Raw genomic sequence first — 24,982 nt, 5'->3', positions numbered from 1 at the left:
CTCTAAGGCACTCTTCATGGAAAAACAAATAAGAAACCAATGTCTTGATTCCACTGCATTTTGGTTTTATATTCCTAAAGCTGCCCTGAAACAATCTCCAATGTCTTTGTCCTCTTACTATTGTTTATGCCAAACATGTTAGTGGGGTGATGGGGATACAGCAGTAAACAATGTAGGCAGAATCCCTGCCCTCTTTGAACTTTTAAGTCATTGTCATGTATAATAAAAGTAAGTTCCAGGCGCTTTATTTATTTATCCTCATTAAAAATGAGGATCTGCCAAGCCAGCCTCAGCAAAAGCAAGGCGCTAAGCAATTCAGTGAGACCCTGTCTCTAAATAAAATACAAAATAGGGCTGGGGATGTGGCTCAGTGGTTGAGTGCCCCTAAGTTAAATCCCTGGTTACCCCCACCCCCCAAAATGAGGGTCCTAATTTACATTTAAGATGGAGGATAAAATAGGAAAGGATCCCTGAAGGATGAGTTGGATGGAAACAAGGGTTTTAGGAGGAGAGGAAGCAGCATCCATGCAACACTTAAAATGGAAAGAAGCGTGGCATTTTCTAGAAACTGAAAGGCTATGTGGGTGGAGTGTGAAAGTGAGCTAGAGAATAGTGATGAAAGTCAATGAGGGGAACCGTAAAGGAGAACAGAGCAGTAGACTAGGAGAGAACAGGTTTGTAACAGGGTAGAGACGAACTGAGGAATCTATACTTGAGGTAAAACTAATTGGATGTGGTGACAAATTAAACATAAATAATGAAAGCATTAGGATAATTCTCAGATTTCTAATGTTTGTTTTTAGGCTGATAGAGCTGTTCAACTATTGGAATACAGAACACTAAAGGAAAAACACGTATAAGTAAGATCACGCACATGTAGGTACAATCTGAAGAGTCCACCCCCATCCCAGTCACCAAATCCTGTTCTGAATAACCTCCTATGAGATAGAGATTAATTCTTCATTAATTTGGAATAAGAAATGATTAACATGGTATCATAGTTATGACAGGAATATGATTCTATAAAATGCAATAATAAATGCAATAAATTTCTCAAAAGGTACATAAAATACTTAATTAGCATATTAGAATAAATAAAATTTTAAAAGTTCAAATGAGATATTTACACTTGTCAGTTAAAATATTTTTAGAGTTGGGAAATGATTAAGATAGGACAAAAAGGCATTCTGCTTCAAATTTCAATTCTCAATAAACAAGAGAACAATAATTTCTTTTTAATCTATCAATTTTACCAATTCTAAAACTTAGCAATATTATATATGGATATTTTAACTCCATCTACATAATGAATATATGATGATATGCAAGAAGAAAAAAATACATGTAAGAACGAAAATATTTAATGATCTTCATAGCTGGAGCAAGGGAGCCCTCTCCTGTCCAAATATTATATTAACACTGGCTTGAATCTTAATTCAATCTAACACTACTTACCTAGTTTTAAGTCTAATTCACTGTAAGTTATAGCCAATTTGACTCTTACTTTATTACAGGCTTAAAAGATAATTAGAAGTAACCTTCATAACAGCTATTTATGTGCCAGTTACTAGGCAAAATGTCTAATGAATTACCTCACTTCAACATCTGAATAATCCCATGAGAGAGGTAAAGTTATCATGGTCATTTTTACATATGAAAAAACTGAGGCTTAGAGAACTTAAAGTCTGGTTGGGGATATAGCTCAGTGGTAGAGCACTTGCCTAGCATTAGCATGGGTTCAATCCGTAGCACAGCAAAAAAACAAAACAAAGAAGATAGTTTAAGGAGCTGAGGAAAAAGTAAGCCCTTGATTTATAAACTTATATATACCAATCTCTCTCATTTCAAAAAGCTCATAAACCAGGCATGGTGGTGCACATCTATAATCCCAGGTATCTGGGAGGCTGAGGTAGGAGGATCACAAGTTCAAGGGTAGACTTGGTAACTGAGCAAGACCCTATCTCAAAATTTAAAAAATTTAAAAAGCACTGGGGAAGTAGTTCAGTGGTAAAGTGCCCCTATATTCAATCTTCAGTCTCACACACACACACACAGCTCTAAGCTAGTGAAAAAAATTAAGAAACGTTGCATTATAATTTTATGCTGTCAAACTATAAAATTTTTACAGTGTTTAAAATGTCTTTCACAGTCTTCTTTGATCCTCCACAATAAGCCTGATTAATATGGAAGCCACATATTCAAAATACCCAAACATACATGAGAAAAGTAAGCTCAAGAAATTCAGTATTTTGTCCCAGGTAATAAGTCCCAGATAAAGCCAGGATTAGAATATTATTTACAATACTATACTAACTGCCAAAAATGAATCAAACCAACACTGTTCTTAAAACTCCTTTAAGTTGCTATAAATTCATATCTAAATTCTTAACTAGTTTCCTTTCAACAACTACAAGACAAAATTCACCAATTAAAATCTACATTTGAGATATAGCAGATTATATTTCATGTTCAGAAATATAAGTAGATACTATAACTTAATTTTCTTTTACCTTTATCCTTTTTCTTGGAGGCTTCTTTTACAGAAGATAATTTGGATTTTTTATGTGATGATTCGTCACAATCTTTTTTGGTTTTGGCCTTTCTTTTTTTTGACTTAATTTCTTTTCTCCTTTATGTTAAACAACATAAAATTAAAGTTAATTTTTTTCAACTGAACTTACAAAAAATAACCAATGAATTAAAGTATTCATTTTAAAATGTAATCTTAAATGAGTCTGTAAATATTTATAATATATTATGACAACTTAAAAGATAATGAAGCCTAAACACACTGAGAAGAATTACTTTTTATAAGTTTTACACAAAACCTTCATAAATATAAATCATAGTTCTACTCAATTCCTCCTTTCTATATTCTCTTATTCAGTCATTTAAAAGAAAATTACAAAAAACAAATCTCATTTCCCTTCACATAATTCATATCTGCATACACAATGAATAAACATAAACTACCACAACATCTCTAAACCACTAGTAAATGGTTTCAGTAAACAGAAGAAAATTCTTCTCTTAAGAATGAAGGAATGCAATGAAACTAAGATGGAATAGATGGAAGGGATTTATTAACTTGGATGTAAACTTCAGGCCATTTATAATTTATCCTCTTATCCAAGTGTTATCTCTTCTAGGTCAGGTTTATAAGCTGGTTAGTACAAAGCTGGCAAGTAATCAATTTTAATTTGTTCAGAAAAGAAATACTGAATAGGAAAAAGTAACAATTCTGAAACTGTAACTGGTAAGGAAGAGAACTACTTAAAAAAAAAAATCCAAATTAAGATAACCACACCAAATGCTGTAATAAACTTCACAGTAACCATTTTTTCTCTCTTTCAGCAGAATCATTTCAATTTTGAAATGAAGCTCAAAAGTCAAAGTCAAAAGACACCAAACTTGTTTTCAGTCTCATGGATACAAAGAGAAAGCAAAGGGTTAGGTTATTCAAGTAATTTAAAAAGTTCTGCTAATTTTAAGAATCAGAAAAATATTTTTTCCTAAGGGAAGGAAAAGGGTAAATACTGGATATTATATTATAATTATATTGACCAAATTAATTGTTATATTATGTGGGCATGCACAAATATGCAACAACAAATTCCACCATCATGCACAACTACAATGCACCAATAAAAAAAAAAAAAAGACACTTTGACAAAGAGGATAAAGATGTAGGCAATACCCTATGCTCATGAAAAGATAAAGATAACATGTGCCAGTTTTCATGGACAATGCAAACAAGGAAGGGTGTAAGGATTAAAAAGCCAAGTGGATTCATCTTCTAAAGCAAGTAAGTTAAGACACTTGGATTTCTGAAGCATACCCATGCTGAGGAACATAGAGCACCAGTTCCTCTGAAGAGAGTGCAGTGTTTCAGGGTCGCTAAAACAGGAGGCTTAGTTGAGAGTTTGGATCAGGAATGCTTACACTCTACTGCACAAACACCCTGCCTCTAGCCTGCATAGTCAGGCAACTAGTCACTCTGTCCCCTCTGGCCACTTCTTGAGAAATCAAATCAATGAACAAAATTATGATTTAGTATTTTTTATTCATTTAGTATTCATTTTTAACAGCTAAAACACTAGATAGGCACACTTATAATAAAGCTGATTTTAAAGTTAATATTAAACACATTCTATCAAGTCAAAGAATTGCACTGTTAGACTTTCAACTGTTATTCAGGAGCTGAAACCTGACCACTACAGTAATGGCAAGTCACAAAGATTTTGGCTGAACATCTCAGTGCCAGGGACTATGCTTCATTTACCTTATACCAGGAGCTGTGTCAGGTACTCTATGTGCACTTTCATTTATTCTTTCAGCATCCTACTTTTACAGATGATAAAAATCGTGTCTTACAGAGGGTAAGTAGTTTGCCCAAGAAGACTATTGAATGGAGCAGCTGAGAGAAATACTCAGGATTGTTTTCAAAGTCCATGATTTCACATGCATAGTACAGGATAGGCCACAGGTACTCCCTCCCATCCACTCAATATGGCAGGCACATTCAATACAAACCTGATTTTAACATTGGAAATGAGTACAAATTCTTTGTAATAATGACAAATTCCAGTTAAAACACTACCACAAGAACCACTTCATGAGGTCTGCTTTTCAACATAGTTTCTAAGAATATTATGGCATCCCACATAAGCCTTCACATTTAAAACTGCTTGGTTAGAATAGAGATGGTGATCTTTCAATTCCCTGCTTTATGTGGTCATATAAGAACTCCTGACTTTCTACAATCAACCAATTCAGCCATCAACTACCCAAGTCTACAGTTAGACATTCAGTGCAGGTAAATGACAATGTCTGAGATAACTAAATACTACAAATGACATTTAAAAAAACAATGTTACCTGTGATGAAAATTTAATTTAAAGGAACATTCTTGGCATAACCCTAAAAAAAAAATCGCAAAAACAAAAACAATGAACTGCTGAACTTGAATAACTACACTATTACTCTACTTTAATACCATAAATTCTCATTTCCTTTGTATTCCTCTACTATAAGAGGAAAACAAGTAATTTGAAATAATATCTGACCCTTACCACCTCAAAAAATGCATATATATACATAGATATATACTTACTTATAATAAAAATTATACTAGAATGTTTCAGGAATCAAAAATATTTCAATGTTTAAAAAAGTGTGAATTTATCAACTGTGTTTCAGAGGCAGCATTAACATGTTTCACATCAGATATCTGATGATAATAATAATAATTTGGTATACTATTTCTCTGAAGTGCTCTAAAAATTTTCAAATGCAAAGAAGTTTTTCAAATAGTTCCATAATTGTGACCCCTTCTTTTGCCTTTACCTCAGTTCATACTGGCTTTTCCTGATGAGCACTTCCATAACTCAGAAAACAGCCTGAGTTAACAGTAGAAATAACCACATGTCCTACATTAATTTAAGACCCAGAGAAAGCTGAAGACCATCAACATGATTAAAAAGAGGAGCAGCTGATACACAAATACTAACAAAAAAATAATAATAAAACAACAGATTGTAAGTCGTGCATATTAAGGGAAATTGTTATAGAGTATATTACTAAGCTTTTAAGACTGATTTTAAAAACATGCCTTCTTTTCTTTATTTACTGTCATAGACAGTGGATTTATTATCTATATCAAAATATGGCTACATAATCAGTCAATGTGAGATTTAACACTTTTTCTGATACTCTGCCTCTTAGACATGTAACTTAACAGATATCTGCAAGCTAATGAAGATCTTCATTCTACAAATTATCGGCTTACATTTGACAACAGAAATGTTTTGCTGAATGTGCATGAACAAATATATAACAATGAATCCCATTATTATGTATAATTACAATGTACCAATAAAATATGGAAAAAAATGTTTTACTGAAATGCCCCTATATATAGCTAAGCATGTAAAACATGTAAGCTCAAAAAGTCTTTTGAAACTTTGGGAAGCTCTAAGAAAAAGGAGCACTTCCAGGATCAAATGTCAACATTTTAAGCTGAATTCGAAATAGTCTGTGTATTTTAAATTCCAAATTAAGGATAAGCTTAGAAGAAATCAATCTTATCTCCCCTAAAGTCAACTTACTTAATTTAACAAGTGCATTTCTCTTTTCACCATGCTCAATATATCCAAAATTAACTTCCCAACTCTTTAAGCCTTCTTTTTCATCACAATGTTTATTTCCACAAAAAAACTGACCTGCAGAAAGGAAAGAAATATTAGTTATGATAGTTGACAGTATTCATCTATACAACCTGTTACTATCTAAAATTTACTTTTAAAATATGTAAAATCAAATTACCACAGTGAAACTAATTTGTATAATTAATGTGCAAATAATAGCAGAAATTTTAAAAATAAATTTATCTCAAAAAGCATCTCAAATCTTAGCTAAAGTCAACATTAAAAAATAACTTTAACCACAATAATTATATTTTGTTCAACAAATGTTTATACAAGTATCAAATCAAACAGCTGATCTGTTACCAAAAAAAAAAAAAAAATCACTCAGTCTCAGAATTATTACTTGATAAACTATTTATATTTACATACAGTTTTATCGACTCTCCCCATTAGGGAATATTACACTTTGTAAACTGAAAGCATTGAGTGAACTCACTAAAACCCTGAAAGAAAATAAACATTTTCCAAAGTAAATGCACTTACACTTAGATGCAATTAAATATTTAATTATAATATTAAAATTAATATTTTTAAGAATTAGCATAGCATTTATAGCATCAATAGGCATAGAAATACACTTAAAAACTCTTGCACTTTGAGATGAAATACCCTAAGTAAACAAACCTGATACTTTAAATTTTAAAATCAACTATTGCCAATATTAACAGATCATTATACTCACTATATTAAAACTTCCAAACAAAGGACTAAGACTGACTAACAATCCAAGAGAAAGAAAGAAAGAAAAAAAGAAACTATGCAACAATTATTTACTTTGGCAGAAAAAGATAAAATCAAACTTTAATTTGTACAAACAAAAAAACTATAATAATTTGCACCAACAGCAGCAAATCTGAAATAAGCAAATTATTTTTATAAAAATATAAGAAATTATCAAAATAAATTAGATTAGCATCCAAACGGCCAATTTCTAAATCAGTCTTTTAACTCATTCTAAGTAAATTTTTCATTAAATCTATACATTTAATATTGGCTGCTAAAATAGCAACCATAAATTATAACTTAAATCATAGCAGCAGCTTGGTCTCCCTTCTCAACTAATCCCTTACTCAGTTATGTGAATTTAGAAAATGTCCATCAATTTTTTAAGAGGTAGCACTGTAAATCTGCCTAAAAATCTCATTCAATAAAAGTGTAAATTGTGATAGACATTTCAGAATCACTCTTTATTTTAGATAAAGACACAAACTAAAATGAAACCCTAAGAAAAGCTAAAAGTGGCTTTAAATATATTCTTTTCCATCTCTTTTTTAAAGTGGCAATCATATACTTAAGTCGCTCTGCAAAAGGCCAAACATTTAGTTGGCAATCAGTAAATGTATTTTTATTTGTACTGTCTTAAGCTATAAAATTAGCTCTTTGTAGAATAATTGCATTTTATGTGATAATATTTCTGAAAACTATATAGAAGCATTTAGGAAATAATTTTAAACCTACTTTAGAATCTCTTTTAAACTAAGAATAAAGGTTACATTTTTAAGTGATTAAACATGTAATCAGACATTTATAAATTGGATATATTTTATGTCAGGTGTGAAATTGGGTATGCAATAAAATAAACAGAAGGATTTTTTGGACAATGTCTGAGACATGAAACAGTATACAAATGCACAATTTTCAGGAAAAAAAATTCATTGATTAGAGTGCACAGAAAAAGCACTTACTGACTACCAACCAGATGTTTGGCTTTTTGCTCTTAGACTAAATATTTGGGCTCAATTTCAAAGACTCCCCAAGATGAAAACTAGCCTATAGAAAAATTCCGCATTATTTTCAAAATGTGGATTTGGCTAGAATCCAACAGTACCAATGTATTATTGATGATAAAGGAAATAAAGAATTCACTTGTTCCTTGTATTAAATCTTTAATTCTTTAAATATTTTCTACATATCCTCCACTGAATGTTCTAAAGGCAAAAATCATAAAAGCATATTTTCTGGCCTTTGCTGATTAATAATATTTCACAAATGCATCTTTAATTTTATTTTTGTAGATAATAATTTATTGCATATGGTAGGAAGATGCTTACCCAATGACCTCAATTCAATATCAACAAAATAAGCTGTATTCTATTATAAAGTAAAATTTAAAAAAAAGAATTACCTTTTCCTGAAATTACTTCTTTTTCTACTCGCCACCTAAATCCAAACTGTTAAGAAAAATTTACATTTATGCTAAAGTAAATTTGAATATTAAACTTAAATATTATATAAATGTGAATATGGAGCCAACCATTTACCCTAAAAAAAAAATACCTAATTTTCATCATGAGAGCATGTTCTCTTCTCATAGGACTACAGATACTTGAAAATACATTTGAACATCTGTTAAGAGCAACCTTCTTCACTTTTAAAATACCCTGCAATTATAGGTGCTAGGCCAAGATATCTAGGCTAATAAATAATATATCCTGTTTTCTGATACTGAGAAGAAAAAAAAAAATCAAAAAAAGCTGTCACTGTATATTATAGTGCAAAACAATAAAGCCTTAGGAGTCAGATAAAGAATTGGGCAAATTATTTAATCTCTTTTTGCCTCAGTTTCCGCATATGTAAAGTAGACATATAAGTAAGTACTTCTTTGGGGTAAGTTTAAATAAGACTATACATATGAAGCACTTAGAATAGTAAAACATAGTGGATGAAGGTTAGAATACTACGGCACAATGATTTGTTTCCTATTTTTATAAATACAATTTTAATGTGAACATAACCACATTCTTTCATTTATGTATCTCTACCTTCACAGTAGGATTTAGTAGTTGTGACAGAGACCAATGGACCATTCTGGTGGTGGATGTTAACAGTAGGGGAAGCTATGTGTGGGGGAGTGTGGGGGAATATGGAACTTATTAACTTTACAGTCAATTTTGCTGTCCCCCTAAAAATGATCTTTAAAAAAAGTCTATTAAAGAAAATATAACAAAAAAAGCCCACTCAGCTTTGGTATCATGCAGACCTATACCCAATTCAAGAAGTGGTACCATTCATTAACTAGATCTATAACCCTGGAAAAATTACTATTCTATAAAAATGGGATGGTAATAATCTTAATTTAATTTTAGTTTATTAAAAGAGAATCCAGATTAAGGGTTCAATACCTGGATGACTTTCAGTTTAAAACATTTTTTAGAAGTTATCTATTTACTTGAATTTGGCAATTTTCTATCTTAAATGCAAATAAATCCTCAACATATTTCAAAATATTCTGGTTAAAATCCGGTGAAAAATAAAATTCTTAACGTCTAGGAAAAAAAGAAAAATTCAAATGGGTCTATTTTATCTTTGGGCCTATAAACATATTCAACATATTTCGGGATGTCTACTGAAGCACTGACAAATGTGTAACAGCAATAGTTTCCAATTTTTTTTTCTTTCATTAATTAACCTACTTAACAAACACTAACTAAATAACTATTTATTGGGCTTTGTGATCAACTGAGTATAAAAAGTGATTATTAAAATAGTGTCTGTTACCAAGAAAGTTACAAAGTTATGGGAGGGATAAGAAATGTAATAAAACAACTACACTATATCCTACTAGATAATAAATGTATATTTCCTATATCCTTTCCTGATATAAAAATTTCTTGTTGATAAGCTGGATTAAAGCTAGAGTAACTCAAGGTTTGGTGGCAAACCTTCTCCTCTCCATAATCTCACAAAGAGGTCACACATGCAAGCAATAGTTCTGAGAAGATTCTGACTTCCTGACAACATCAAGTTCCATAAACATCTACTTAGACTTCAACTACAAGAAAAATAAGTTTGGCTTATTTAAGTCATCAGGTTTTGTTTTTGTTTTTTTGAGAATGTTTTCTATTCCTTGCAGCTAAATCTAATCCTGATACAATGATCCAAATACATACTCAATGATCAACGGTTCTCTCAAAAAAGGAATGGAAATATGGGGCAAAGATGAAAATTCACTAAAAATGCATTAAGTAATATAATATGTGTAGTGTGTATATAAATATAAATTTTTTATATTATACACAGAATTAGGAGTTGGTTAATTAAAAGTGGAAAAACATCATCCAAGGTTTTACTCCAACTTCCTCCGACACTTCATAGTCTGCCAAAACAGTCATTATCTTCCCCCAAAACATTACTATCCAAATTCCCTATTCTCTCAGTATCCACACTCAAAGTCTGTGAATTATATCTGATTTCTTACTAGCACTTAACCTCATATCCAATTACTCACTGTATTGTAATATGAAAACACAATTTGTTTGAAGATTACTCTCCTTCAACTATGATTTCTAGTAATTTGCTTTTTAATGGAGAATACAAATATTTGATTTTTATTTATATACACTTTCTCCCTCAACTAGACTTCAGCTTTTCAGTCCAGTTTCAATAAATACTGAAGAAAAATCCATAAATGAGCCAGGGTTGAAAAAGCTGCTTTGTTACATGTTCCCAGAAAGACATATTTCATACTTGATTTGTGATTTATAAATCTCAGGTAACTCCAATTTTGTGCTCTTTGAACTAGTTGTGGAAATTGGCTGGTATGGAGATGAGAGCTGTGAACGAGAACCACAACTAATTCATGAGAAACTGAGAAGACTCTGGGATACACAAAGCACATGGGTTTGTAAATAGGGTTATACAAAATGAATATTACTATTGTCTATAAGAAATTGGGAAGCAACACATATTAAAGGCACACTAAAAACATCATTAAACCTATCCTAATTCTAATGAGATCAAACTATTTAAATGAAAAAGAAATCTTTATGATACATAAATTTAATATAGCTTTTAAAACAGGTTGTTTTTCTTAATACAAACATATACTATCCATAACATACATATTTATGCATTTCCAACTGAGATCACCTGTTACTGGGTTACCTTCTTAGCTACAAATTTGAAGTTTGAGTTAGGAATAAATATAACTTTAGTATTAAATAAAGTAAGATGTAAAGTGGGTATGGAAAACTGCCACTACTAATTAGCATGGGTGGAAAAGTTAAAATTTTGCTAGAATAGACACATCTGTATAACAAAAGATATGCATCTGGCTCTCTATAAATGATAATCAATTTTAAAAAAATCTGTCAATTTGAAACATAATCTCTGAAATGAGACATCATTCTGCAGTATTAAACCATTCACCGTAATCACTAAGGGCTCTAGACCAGAGGCAAGATGAAACAGGATCCAAGAGCCACTTGTGTTTAATTTTAGGCTTTTCATCCCTGAGCTAAAAAGAAAAAGGACCCTTGTTCTTTATAAATTCCACAGGCCCTTTGTAAAGTCTCATGGTCAAATGATACTCCATAGGTGCAAGACAAAATAGACTAGAAGTAGCATCTTTAAAAGAATAATATGAGTCATGATAGTATAATAAAAATTAAGACTATATTTGAGTAAGAACTTCCTTCCACAAGTATTTAGAGGGCATACCTTATTTTCTTTGTATCTACTGAGATCTCCTATGCAGTATTCCTTGAATAGTTTATCATAATATTTCTTTGCAAGTCTCTTCTCCCTAGATCCATTAAAAAAAAAAAGTATGTGTGTACATACACACACACACACACACATATACATATATATATATATATATATATATATATATATATTATACATTTAGAAATCTAACCATAGTTTGCTACTTGGAAGCAATGTCAAGTAACACATATATAAATACTAATGTTTTAAAAGAAGTCTATTACTTTCATGTGCACAGACTATCTGGATATTAATTATGAGCAGTGGCTCTCTCAGAGGGTGAAATTTAAAAACTGATAGTTGGAAATGATAAGGAGAATTACTTCTTTTACCCTGTGTAATGTTTAGATTTTTAAAACCATTTTCAGGGATTACTTTTTCCCAAACCATTTAAAAAATTTTAAAAGAAGCACAAAACAGTAAATCACAAGACAACACATATCATAAAAAGTTACTTTTTAAAGACTCCGTCAAACAACAAGAAGTCAGTTAAAACTGCCAAAAGCTACCAAGAGAGCCACCCAGATTTAAGAATCCTAAACATGAAAAAAAAAAAAAAAAAAAAAAATCCTAAACATGGTTTTAAGTCTTTGATTCAGAACTGTCCTATGAAGAGGCTGAATGCCTTGAATAAGTGACAGCTAAGAAAACAACAGAAGAAGAAAGACAAGACTAAAACATTTGATGCATTACGACTGATGGCTAAAATTACCAAGTCATTTCCATTTCATCCTCCTCATTCCATAGGAATCTATGATTTTCTCGTATAACATCCAAGTCTGTCTTATCATTTTCCCTGCAAAATAAAACAACTTCAATTTAATATGAAAAAATATTCATCAAATTTAGGAAGTTAAATAGGGTTGCAAGATTTTTGAAAACCTGAATAAAATATATATATAAAAATATAGTTTTTTGTATGTATGTATGTATGTATATATGTATTTATAAAAACTATTTCGGTATTTTTAAAAGGTACTTATGAAGAGTCTGCTATAGAATAAGATAAATAGACAAAAGAATCCAACCTTTCTGGTATGTTTCAATTACACAAAGTGTACTAAGTTACCAAAGTTAGGATGAGAAGCCCAAATAAGTGCTAAATAAAGAAATGAGAATTAAAATAAGTTTTGGAATCTAACGAATCAATAATACCACTCTACTTAGAGCAAAGTTTTTAAAAATATGAGAAGTTACCTTATTTCACTACCGTTACCTAGGATGAATGAGTAAGGACACAATCTTTCAAATTTGCAATAGATGAAATAGTACTAAGGTTTTTTTTAGGGCCCAATCAACTCAGAAAAATTAAGTCATTGAGGGGAAAAAAAAAAAAAAAACCCATGCAAGGCAAAGAGGCTCTAACAGAAGAGCTTAATTAAATATGGGAAATTCTAGAGTGAGCTTTCTTGTCTTCCCTTCCTTTAAAAGCAATTCTAAAGCTTAAGGTCTAAAATTTAGTAGTTTCAAAGATCCTTGCCAATAAGACACATGACTATTTCTCACATATCCTGTTATGGCAGGTGGTATGTGGCTACCCGAGGTCTACTGCCAAGGAAATAAGATTCATGAGGAGCTACTTAGTTAGAAGCTGTGGATGGCCTCTCCACCTTATGTCAAGAAAACTGGAACAGAAAGCAGAGGGAAAAAATGACAGAATCAGAAGCACAGTAGCCATTGGTCTTTAAAGTCGTCTATACTTCCCCTCCCATTCTATGTAAACTTCATGATACTTACCCTAAACGCCTAAAGTCTTCCCTTTTGCCACCATAGTATAAAATATAGTCATTTACAAACTTTGTATGCCTTTGATACTGAAATTCAAAAAATTAAGGATTTTATTAACATTGGAGTCATTCTGTGTCATATTACTGGGTTTAAAAAAAGCATAGTTATTAGTCTATCTAGACTTCAAAAGTATGCAAATATGTACAATACATGCTTATACATTCAAAGAACTCAGGAGGGTACACAATGAAAGTGAAGACTAAATTAGAAGAGCTTTTACTTTCTACTGGAAACTTTTTCAAGCATATATTATTTACAATGTAATGTTTGGAATATTTTAAGCACATATTACTTGTGTTAAAACACATTACTACCAGGGGAGAAAGAGCTTCCTACTCCACTTCGGGACTGTCAACAACCCTATAAGACCATTCATTCTAATAATCATAATATAAAAAATGAAGAATTTACAGCTTCTAAAATTAAAGGTAAGAAGCAGAATTTATCTTTCATTACAAAATATAATTCAGCTCTTTTAGTAATGATTAAAGCCTTTAAATAGAAGATTTAACTTTCATAATACTATGTGTAAACATAAAGCTTTAAAAAAAGCAAATACAATAAGATATTACTTTTAATACTTTCCTTAATATTCAAAGAGTCCATGCAAACATGTTTATTTTCAGTGCAGTATACAGAGGTAAGAGAGCATTACTTTTTGTTTTAAACAAGCTCAGCAGCACTTCCTCTAGAACCAGCAGAGCTGGCTTCACCTCTGTAATACTGTCTGTGATACATCCTATTATATTAAAGATATGTAGTAATTTAATTGGTCACAATGTGTTTTAATAGAAAACTTACATCAGAATATGACACTTCCAAAACTGATAACAAAGCAGTTGATGTTTCTGAGGGGGAGGGGGAATGGGCAGGCAGACAGATATCTGGAAATCAGAGTTTTAGCTCTTGAACTATCCTAACTGGTCCTGTGAGTGGGTCAAGTCACTTATACCATTAGAGCTGGAATCAGCAAACTTTATCTGTGAAGAGCTAGATGATAAACACTGTAGGCACTGTAAGTCATTTGGTCTCTGCTGTAAATACTCAGCTCTGCCATTTTAGCAGAAAAGCAACCATGGACAACATATAAATGAATAAGCAAGGCTATGTTCCAATACAATTTTATATGTCCAAAAAATAGGTAGTAGGTGGAACTTTTGCTTTTGGGAAGATGAAGCAAAGATAAATTTTTTCATATTCCTCACACTAACAACAACTAATAATCTTGAACATTATAAAGTAAATATAAGACTCCAAAACATTATAAAGTAAAAATAAGACTCCAAAAGTTGGAGAGAAGAAGGTATACCAGGCAGGGACCTCAGGTTGTGTGTTTTCTTTCAGTCTCACATATCCCAGACTTGGAGGTAAAGTTGGCAACCAAGAAACAACCATTAGGCAAAGACTAAATATAAATAGTCTCAACAAAAGCTGTCTTCTCTAACCAAACAACTAAGTCAGCCTAGTAAAATTGATAAACTTTTAGATAACTAGTTCAACAAACAAAACTATGGTTCCCCCCCTACCTATTTCAGAAAAAAAATGTCTACACTTTCTCATGTTGTAACTGAGTGCCCCAATACCCCTGAGGTGTCAAAGAAGGCAGAGCAGATGTTCAAATGTTAAAGGAACAAGTGGCAGATGAGATTCACTGGAAAGCCAATCTATCAGGCTAGGAGGTAAAAGGAATAAATAAATATGGGACAAATAGTATTTCTATAACTTTTAAAAAAAAAGGACTAGAATGATAACAAAGTAAAAAGGATGACTATAGGTAAGGGGTGTCTTAAAGTGATATTGTCTCCTCCTCCCAATCCTGACCTTAGCAATCAATATACAAAAATACTTCAGATCTTGCTCGGTCTCCCTTTCATTCTCCAATATTCCCTGCAATAATGCGATAGCAGGTACTGTAAGGAGCCACAGTCTTATTTAAAAAACTGAGTTGAAACATACTATAAAAGCAAGCAAGTTAATAGCTTATCAATAGCCTCCAGTCACTTTTGAGAATTACAGCCACAGCAGGACTGGGGACAGTGTACAAAGAGATCTAATTTTAAATACAAGTTCTGCAAAGAACTTAAATAGCCAAGAACCAGGTAGGAAGAGAATAAATTAAGATGTGACTAAAGATAAGTGTAGAAAAGGGAATTTAAAACCTCGACAAAAGCAAGTTGGAAAAAATATTTGCAGGTTCACCATTTTATAAGCCTATTTATAGAATGATAGTAATACATTTCATTATTTTTGTCTTTAAATATTTCCAAAAGTATAAATGGCAAAATTCTACATCAATAAACACTTAAACCCTAAACATGAAAAGGCCTATTTAATTTCACAAGAGTATATGATTAAAAAAATTTTTTAAATAGTCTACTAATTATAAAAATCAAGAAATTTAAAAAGGATACAGCATCCATAGCTATGAGATGAAACCTTCTGTTTCTTGCTTCTTCCCTGTTAAAGAAATTTTTATTTTAAGCAAATTCAAATGTCTATATATTCTAAGTAATATAATCCAATTCCTTAGTCCCTGTTTATAAAACATCTTAGAACAAGGAATGTAATTTACATTGACATACCATACCTATCCAGCAATTCTGCTGCAACTTGCTTATGAGCCACTTTTCCATGTTTTTCTTTCTGAAATGGCTTTTTGAGCAGTAAGTCATCTTCAGTTGTCCTGGTGTATTAATAATAAAAATTATTGAGTTAATTTTTCTTAAAGAGCATTTCCTAATTTTTTATATTTTCATAATTGAACATGTTTTAAAGAATTCAAGTTGTTTTTTTGTGTGCCTGTGGTGCTGGGGATCAAACCCATGGCCTAACACATGCTAGGCAGGCACTTCACCAACTGTTCTCCAATTTTGAATCAATTTTTTGTAGCTTAAGGAATAAAAATTCATTCACTAAGCCACTGTCTTCACATGTAAGCATAATTCCAAACTTAAAAAGCCTAGTCTTAACTTAAAAAAGACACACTGATCTTTAATGAAACATTTTACATCTCCTTAACTTTAATACCTATAAAATGAAGAAGATAAAACTAACAAATACATAGGTTCTAGTGTCAGTCTACCCCAGATTTCTAATTCAAATCCTGACTCAGTGACTTACCACCTTCATCTTTTTTTTTTTTTTTTTTTTTTTTTTTTTGATACCAGGATAGAACATACGGGTGCTTGACCACGGAGCCACAACCCCAGCATTTTTTAATATTTTGTTTCGAGACAAGAGTCTTGCTGAGTTGCTTAGGGCCTTGTTATATTGCTGAGGATGGTTTTGAACTTGCAATTCTCTTGCTTCAGTCTTCCAAGCTGCTGGGATTACAGGCATGCACCACTGTGCCTGGCTACACCTTAATCTTATTACAGTTAAGTTTCTTAATTTTTCTGTAAAGCAGTGATAAGGAGGCTTTTGGTAATAAATAATACAGAAAAAGAGAGACTGATTATAGAGGATACAGACCACAGATGATCAAGTCTAGTTGTATAGGTAAATATAACCCAGGAGCAGAGTATTCAACTAGATTTGCTCAAATTCTATTCTTATGAAATAATATTCTAAAAGGAAAATCTAGAAAATATAAAGCACTATAAAATGTAATTATAATTATTATTATTTCTGGTTAAACAGTTTATAAAAATGTTCAGTACCAGTTTTGCCTAATATACTGCTCTCATTGTAGAAAATAAATTGATTTCTACAGGTTCAGTTAGTATGAATCAGTCAACCACTCCTGAGTTAATGGATAAAACAGTTTCTGAACACAGAAAGTCAATGACAATACCTCTAAAGGATGCCCAGGCCTATGTACTCCCAGTTGTTGTCCCTTTCAATTCAATAAAACCTTCCATGAGCTTCTTCCATTTACATGCTTATTCATATAAACAAAAGAACCATCCTGTATTACAATACCATTCTGCACACCAACCTCACTTTGAAGGCAAGAACTAGCAAGAGAGAACCAACCGAACCCAAAAACTACATGCAACAGAGAAATCTGAAACCTTTCATTTCGTTCCCTTTTCCTTTTTCCCTTTCAATAAACCCCTTTACAGTACAGACTTTTTCTTATTTTTCCCACAACTATTCTCCAATTTTGAATCAATTTTTTGTAGCTTAAGGAATAAAAATTCATTCACTAAGCCATTGTCTTCACATGTAAGCATGATTCCAAACTTAACATTATTTATTTATACCTCATAGCAATCTAAAAAAAGGATAATTACCTTTTTTTCCTCTTACTCGATTCTCCCCCATGTTCATCATCACTAAAATCAGAGTCATAGCCTCCATGCCCATGCATCTGCAAAAGAATATAAAGTCAGTTATTTAAAACCTCATTTATCAATCGTTCAGGAAACAGAAGCTAAAAAACAAGAGATCGTAATCACAATAGTTTTAAAGGATCGTGGTATGCCCACTGTTCATGGGTTATCCAGTCATCTAAAATTTGGATTCACTTTGAAATAACAAACTTACACTTCAGAAAAATGCATCAATATTTTTCACCTTTAACTGCTGTTAGAAAAACATGGGAAGTTACTCTTTGGCCTTTCCATTGAAAACCAGGCCCAGAAGCTGCAAAGTGACTGAACTACTTTTATCTGATTCATGGTCATTGTTACTGTGCATAGTCATGCACCTCCACAGCAGACCACCTATGACAGCAGCCCCACAAGATTTAAGGGAGTTGAAAAATTCCTCGTCAAGTACTTTTACTGTACCTTTTCTATGTTTACATTTGTTTAGGTACACAAATTCCACTGTATTACAATTGCTTACAATATTAAATACTGTACATTATTCAACATGCTGTATAGATTTGTAGCCTAGGAACAATAGGCTATACCATTATAGCTAGGCATGCAGTAGACTCTACCATCTAGATATGCTAGTATACTACCATGTTCACACAAGGATAAAACTGCATAACAACTCATTTCTCAGATCGCGCTTCTATCCTTACAATATAAGACTGCCTTTGTCCTAGACACGGCCAAGTACATTTCAAAAATGACTGATTCTGCAAGTTAGGAACTATTATCTCAGGGATGAAAAAAAAATCAAAGACAAAGTTACATAAATTACTTCTACAGCACAAATAAGTGGTTAAACTGATTTATTTGATTTTTTAAGTCCACAGTTTCAACTATTCCAAATGCATCATAGGAATGTGATTAGCTCTATCCCATCAGAATTATGGTGTTTATGAATGGTGCAATATCAATTGATGAAAATTTTACTGCTTTTTTTCCCCAACATATGTAGAGATTTCCATTTTAAGTTTATTCAAGGTGAACTACCTTACTCTTTGGCCTAGTTTTGTTTCCATTACTTCTTAAATTGACATTCTTAGAAATGCTGAAAGTTGTTCCTGGAAGAAGACAACTGCACTGGAAGAAGCTTCTGGTTCCAGTATCACATTGATCTTGGGATCCACATGAATAGTGGATGGATGGATTACTTGACTATTTGATATTATAAATATTCAACTCATATGGCTTACAGTAACCATTCTAGGTCAGAAGACTCAATTTTTTTGAAACTTTAATATTTGTAATGGCAAGTTAAAAAAAAATAAAAGCTTTAACATTTGTGATGGCAATTTTTAAAAAGCAGAAAAGAAAAGAGGGAACAATTCCCTAAACTTCACTGTATTGGATCTTCAACAGAGGATGTTTCTAGTCTTAACTACCTTAAGTAAGTCACTTCATTTCTTCGGACTTCATCTGTTAAATAAGGTAGCTACATCGAATAATCTTTAAATTCTGTGAATCAATGATCTTTCTGTAATTCTATTTTCTTAGATGTGCAGGTGTAGACCTCTCTTCCCTGTCCCACAGAATTCTACAGAGTGAGAGACCCCAATCGAGATTGAACATGGAGGTTAGATGGCCACAGTTTCAACTCTACCTGGCTTACATTCATCCCTGCCTTACACACCTGGATTTCACACCCTTTAGAGCAAACTCTAGTTCCAGCCGTCTTATCACATCTGTTCAAGCTACACCACCCTTTTACTTCTAGCCCTTTTATTCCCATCATATCTTGATGGCAGGACCACAATGTGGAGCCTGGAAACGTGTTCTAAAACCAGCCTGCCATAATTCAAAGACTGGCTCTACATTTTTCATTTGCCTTTCTCTGGACATGTTCCTTAACCTCTCTCAGCCTCCGTTTCACCATTTGTAAAATAAGACGAATTGAGAGTACCGAGTAAAAGAATTACCACATCTAAAAGGTGTCAAAACGGCGTCATAAACCCTGTGAATGTTAACTTTCGGATCATCATCTTGTTCCCTCGTCCCACATACCACCTTCTACCCTGCTCCCACTCTCCCATTTCTTTTTTCCTCTGCCCCATACGCACCTTAACTCAGAGGTTGCACTAAAAAGCTCTCACATTAGTTTACGAATAAACTGAGAAGGGCCGAGAAAATGTCGTGAACGGAGACGTCGAGTGTCTCCAGAATCTGTTATCAAAAAGGAAAAAGAATGCCATTAACTATTACGAGGAACAAGTTTCAAGGTCTTTCTCCCGACACCAAATATACCAAGGCCCTCGAAACACACCCCTTTCCTTGCGTTCCTCTCTGCTCTTCCAGGCTCGCCGGGTGAGTCGTGGCAGCCGCAGCTACCGCCCCCGTACTGAGCAACCGCCCCAGGGTCGATCTGGTCCGCCCTGGCCACAGAGATTTGCTACAACCATCGCCGCCGCTCCCACCTCTCTACGGGTCCCGACGGGGAGCCACTTCCGCTCCGACTCGGAGGTGTGCTACACCTAAAAGGCACCGGCCCCGGGTGCACCGACCTTGTGCTACAATCAGAGCAGCTCCGGGAAACAAAAGCAGAAAGAGAAAAGGCCCGAAAGGGGAAGCAGAAGCTGCTTTTGCAAAGTCGCAGCTCTTAATTTTTTCCCGGACCTCTTTCCTTTCCCACCTAGGGAATCCAACATGTAGTACCGTGTGGCACTGCCCGTAGCTCAGCCCACGCCCGTCATTTGAAAATATATTTTGTTTTAGGAAAAAAAAAAAAAACAAAAACCGTGCCTGCTTATCATTTGCCGTCCTCTCTCTAGTAACCTTAGTAACGCCTCCTTGGAGCATCCTCGCCCAGCATCTCAGCCTCAGATCAGCCGCTCCCTTTCCCCTCTTCTCCCTGTAAAACAGTTCTTAAAATTAGAACAAAAATAACTTTCCATCGTTTCACCACCCACACAATAGATTCTGTTCCAAATGCAGCGCTGGTGGCAGAAAAACTCATCTAATTTGCCAGAAAGAAAGAATAGAGAGTAGGAGAGATTTCACGGGGTCGTGGATTCTCTGCCAACAAGCGACCTGGCACGTGTGAAAAGGGATCCAAAATAGAATCTTAGAAGAGAGGGGGGAAAAAAAACCCTCAAGCAGGAAAATTTACATTATTTTAAGTGCCAGCAGGTTCTTCCTGCGTCGTGCCTTTCCTACATGATGACGCCTTGCTCTGCTCTTCACTCTAGTTCATGGATTTAGGTCTTGTCTCCCTCTGGCATCAGTCTTTATTCATCTTTGCTTCTTCCTCAGTACCCAACACCGTGCCTTGGAAATCACAGGCGCTAATTAAATATTTGTTGAATTGAATTGGCATGCCTCTGGCTTTTGCAGCGGGCCCTTTTTAGAAAAAAACGTTGGCACTCGGTGCACATTCATTTTACATTTTTGCCCAAAACAGAAGATAAAAATATCCTTATCAGTTCAAGTCTCCTTCTACCCCTGACTGTAAATTATAGATTTACCCTGCTTTGCCCAGTGTAGTGAATGTGATCTTGAAAAGCTGTAAGGTAAGTTAAATGATTGTAAATTCAATTATTTCAAAATGTAATTGGATTATACTTCAGTAAAAATGCTTGCCCAAAAAATTTAAGTGATAGGAAGCCTCATGATTTAACATTATACTATACTGCAGTCCTATTTTGATAACTATCTAAAAATATATACTTTGTTCTAAAATCAAACACATTTGTACCTTGTATCCAATTTCCTTTCTACCAACACTTGACATTTGTTAGCATTTTTCTTTCATTCCTAGTATCTTCTTATCTGTTGCTTCATTCTACTTTTACAACAAATTTGTGCTGCTCTTATTGCCCCCCCCCCTTTTAAAACACATGAGGAAGAGAGACACAGAACCTAAAGCCACAAACCTGATGAGAATTTGGAACTGTGCAGTACTTATCTCTCTGCAAGATGGGGCTTCCCCTTCCCCCAACACATGGATTGTGTGGGCAGTAGCTTCTGGTTCCAGCATTTCTAAGAATGTCATATTTTTTGCTACCAGTCCATTCATATAAAATTCCATTTTTCGTTTTGAGGTAGTAACTACTGAAAGAGAGTAAATAGAATATATATGTTATATATGTTCAGGAGAGATCACATGATCTGAATGAAAAATAGTACAAGTCAGGTGTGGTGGCACATACCTGTAATCCCAGTTACTCAGGAGGCTGAGGAAGGAGGACTGCAAGTTCAAGACCCCGTCTCAAAATAAAATAAGAAGGCTGGGAGTGCAGTTCAGTGGTAGAACACTTGCCTAGCATGTATGAGGCCCTGGGTTCAATTACAGTACTGGAAAAAATTTTAATAAAGGAAAGAAACCTCCCTGATCAGAAAAATCTCAAATTAGCAATTATAGCTCAACAGCAATAAAAGATAAATATTTATTATGTGTCTTCCTAAGCAAGGCACTGTCCTAGTCATCAGGGTTATGGATATATAAAAGCCAATCCTTAACTTTGAAGGTCTGCTAGTAAAAAAGAAGAAGATGTACAATAATAACAACTATATATTCTGTCATATGCCAAATGCCTAGAAAATGACATGAACCTGTGGCTCCCAATATATAAAATGTGCTATTTCAATGAAAATGAAAATGTAAATGTGCATCAATCCTGGGTAATTCAAATAACACAACAAACACTATGGTAGGTATGAGAGGCAATGAGGGAAGTTGGGGATGATGGTGGTAATAATATTAGGTAATGTTTCTAATACAAACTATGAATGTACACTCTGATAATACTTTATATCTTTGAACAAATTTCCATTTCCCCAAATGGTCACACCAATATTTCCCATTAAACATGCTCTTCTTATGACATAACACTGATACTTCTCCATGGTAATTTGACCCTTTGATTCCTGCCTTGAATCTGGTTAGCATGCCAGTGACTGTAGTAGAAGTAATGCTAAGAATTTAGAGACTAAGTTGCAAAAGATAGAGCTTCACCCTGGCACCTGTCTCTCTCCTTTCCTAGCTGACATGGAGTCAGAGATGAGCAGTCTCCACTGAGCCTGATCCAGACTTTAGATTCATAAGCAAATTAAATATTTTTCAAGCCACTACTTTTGGAGATGGTTTCTAATGTACCAATAGATACCAGACCCATATGCCATCTCAATTCCAACTATATTTGATGAGACTTCAGCCTTACTGGGCTTGCTTGTTTTCAACATGAATACTTCTTCAAATTTACCATTCCCTCAACTCAGAAAGTCCTACCTGTCTGCCTAATCTGTTTATCCTGCAAATATTAGCTTAGATGAAGGAAAAAAATCTTTCATGACAAACTCTCCCACAGACTAGGTAGGATTACTATGAGATGCACATGTTAATTTCTGTAGCAATTAGCTACATACATACACACTAATAATTTAGTCTGTGCCTGTCTTCTTCAAGCTCCTCAAGGTCAGGGAACATGCCTCTTTTTAAATCCTCAGTGCTCAGCTCAGTACCAGACACAAACAACTGTTCAAAATAATCCACTGAACAAATGAAGTGGGTACTATCATTCCCTATATATAAAAACAGATTCAGAAAAATTAACCATCCTAGAGTCATGAGCAAGTAAATGGGGACACAAATATAACTGACTCCCAAACTCTTGCTATAGACTATCATATATATGCCTTTCAATAAGGTCCATGGCAATATCTGATACCTAGAAAGATTAGAATTCATTTTAATGGAATAAAGTTACAGGTAAGTTGAAACAGAAAGATCACTAAGAGGTGGGAAAGGCTTTGTGGGGGGAAGTGGGACTTAAGCTATAATTTCAATGTAGATTATAAATAAGAAAAGAGGAGATAGGAAGAGGAGATAGTCAAGGTCACAGGGGCTCAGTGAAAGATTAGAGGTAAAATATCCATGGGTTGCACAGGGAGATATGAGAGGCTACTTTAGCCAGAGCAGAATTTTTTAAAAGCTATAGTGAAGGAAAGATCCTCAAGGGAAGCTGGAACAATATTTGAGGTGTTCTTGAATTCTGGGCTACAGTGTTTGTCTAGAGTTGTAATGAATAAGGTGGTGGTTTGGATGGGAAGAAATCTTGATTCAAATTTATATTTAAATTCTTGTTCTGCTCTTTACTAATTATGTGACCTTGGGCATCAATTAATTCCATTTTTAATCTTCTATAAGGTGAAACTAATAAACATAACTACTTCCTAGTATTATTATGAAAATAGATTTAGAGGTTGCATTTGAAGAGATTAACCTAGTGCCTGTATGTAGTAAAGCTTAATAAATGTTCACTACTGTTTTAAAGAGGAGACACTATACGCAGTGTTTTAATAATATCCTCTGGGCCTGGTGGCACATGCCTGTAACCCCATTCCTAGGGAGGCTGAGACATGAGGATCACAAGTTTGAGGCCAGCCTGACAACTTAGGAAGACCTTGTATAAAATAAAATAGCTAGGAATATAGGAATATAGCTCAGGATAATATTAATTTATTATCCTGCTAATGAAATGCAGAAAGGCAGAAATAGCTGCAGGCAGGAGAGGTAAAAGTGAGGTTTATCAGAACAGACAGCAGTAAGTGCTGGAAATACAGATGAAGAATTTAAGAGTGAGTTGAAATAAATGGTAGAAGTTATGACTCATTGGGCATAGAAGATGAAGGATACAGAAGTGAAAGATGCTTCCAAAGCTGAAGAGACTAAAAGAACATAGGACCCTAATAAAAATGGAGGAAATGGCTTTGTCTTGGGAAATGATAAGTTGGTTTTGGATGGAAATGTGAAGCTATAGCAAGACATGCAAAAGATTGAAGGAATTCTTTCACGCAAAATTATGCTGTCTGCTTACTTTGTTTTAGGCATTCTTCACTGAGTTTTCATTTGTTCATCTTTTTTTTGGTCCCCAGTCCTCTCTGTTCCCGTCTTTTCCAACCCATTGCTTTTGCTCCTCTCCCAGTCAAAAGCTGCTCTGACTTCAAAGTCAGCCAGACCCATGTTAGGTTTGAAATTCTATCACTCACTAGCTAGGAGACCTTGGACAAGTTCTTTAATTCTCTGAGTCTTAACTTCCTCATCTATAAAACAGGGTAATAATAGTACCTATATCATAGGACTGATGAAATTTAAAATGAAATGACGTAGGTGAGATGATTCCCAACTCACTGCAAGTGTGCAACCAATGTTGCTTGAAGAAAGAATCAGATTACAGGCATTCTTTC

The 24,982-nt window shown here is 33.7% G+C and overlaps 1 protein-coding gene across 1 annotated transcript in view; it reads right to left on the bottom strand.

Annotated features, from left to right (window-relative positions):
• LOC306659242 (protein FRA10AC1) overlaps nt 1-20,248 on the bottom strand; it is a 28,801-nt gene extending 8,553 nt beyond the window's left edge. Inside the window, exons 1-12 of the mRNA XM_079136663.1 lie at nt 20,064-20,248; nt 19,861-19,963; nt 17,717-17,793; nt 16,069-16,164; nt 15,893-15,938; nt 13,431-13,507; nt 12,406-12,489; nt 11,646-11,730; nt 8,332-8,377; nt 6,108-6,221; nt 4,878-4,920; nt 2,511-2,629 (exon numbers count right to left, since the gene is read on the bottom strand). Coding sequence (XP_078992789.1) covers nt 2,511-2,629; nt 4,878-4,920; nt 6,108-6,221; nt 8,332-8,377; nt 11,646-11,730; nt 12,406-12,489; nt 13,431-13,507; nt 15,893-15,938; nt 16,069-16,164; nt 17,717-17,793 — 787 coding nt within the window. The 5' untranslated portion in view covers nt 19,861-19,963; nt 20,064-20,248. The remainder of the gene's footprint in view (nt 1-2,510; nt 2,630-4,877; nt 4,921-6,107; nt 6,222-8,331; nt 8,378-11,645; nt 11,731-12,405; nt 12,490-13,430; nt 13,508-15,892; nt 15,939-16,068; nt 16,165-17,716; nt 17,794-19,860; nt 19,964-20,063) is intronic.
• Between the last annotated feature and the right edge of the window lie 4,734 nt (nt 20,249-24,982).

Source organism: Sciurus vulgaris (genome assembly GCF_902686455.1).
Source record: "Sciurus vulgaris genome assembly, chromosome: 4".
NCBI lineage: Eukaryota > Metazoa > Chordata > Mammalia > Rodentia > Sciuridae > Sciurus > Sciurus vulgaris.
The sequence above is the reverse complement of the archived record's forward strand: the minus strand, read 5'-3'. Positions and strand labels throughout refer to the sequence as shown.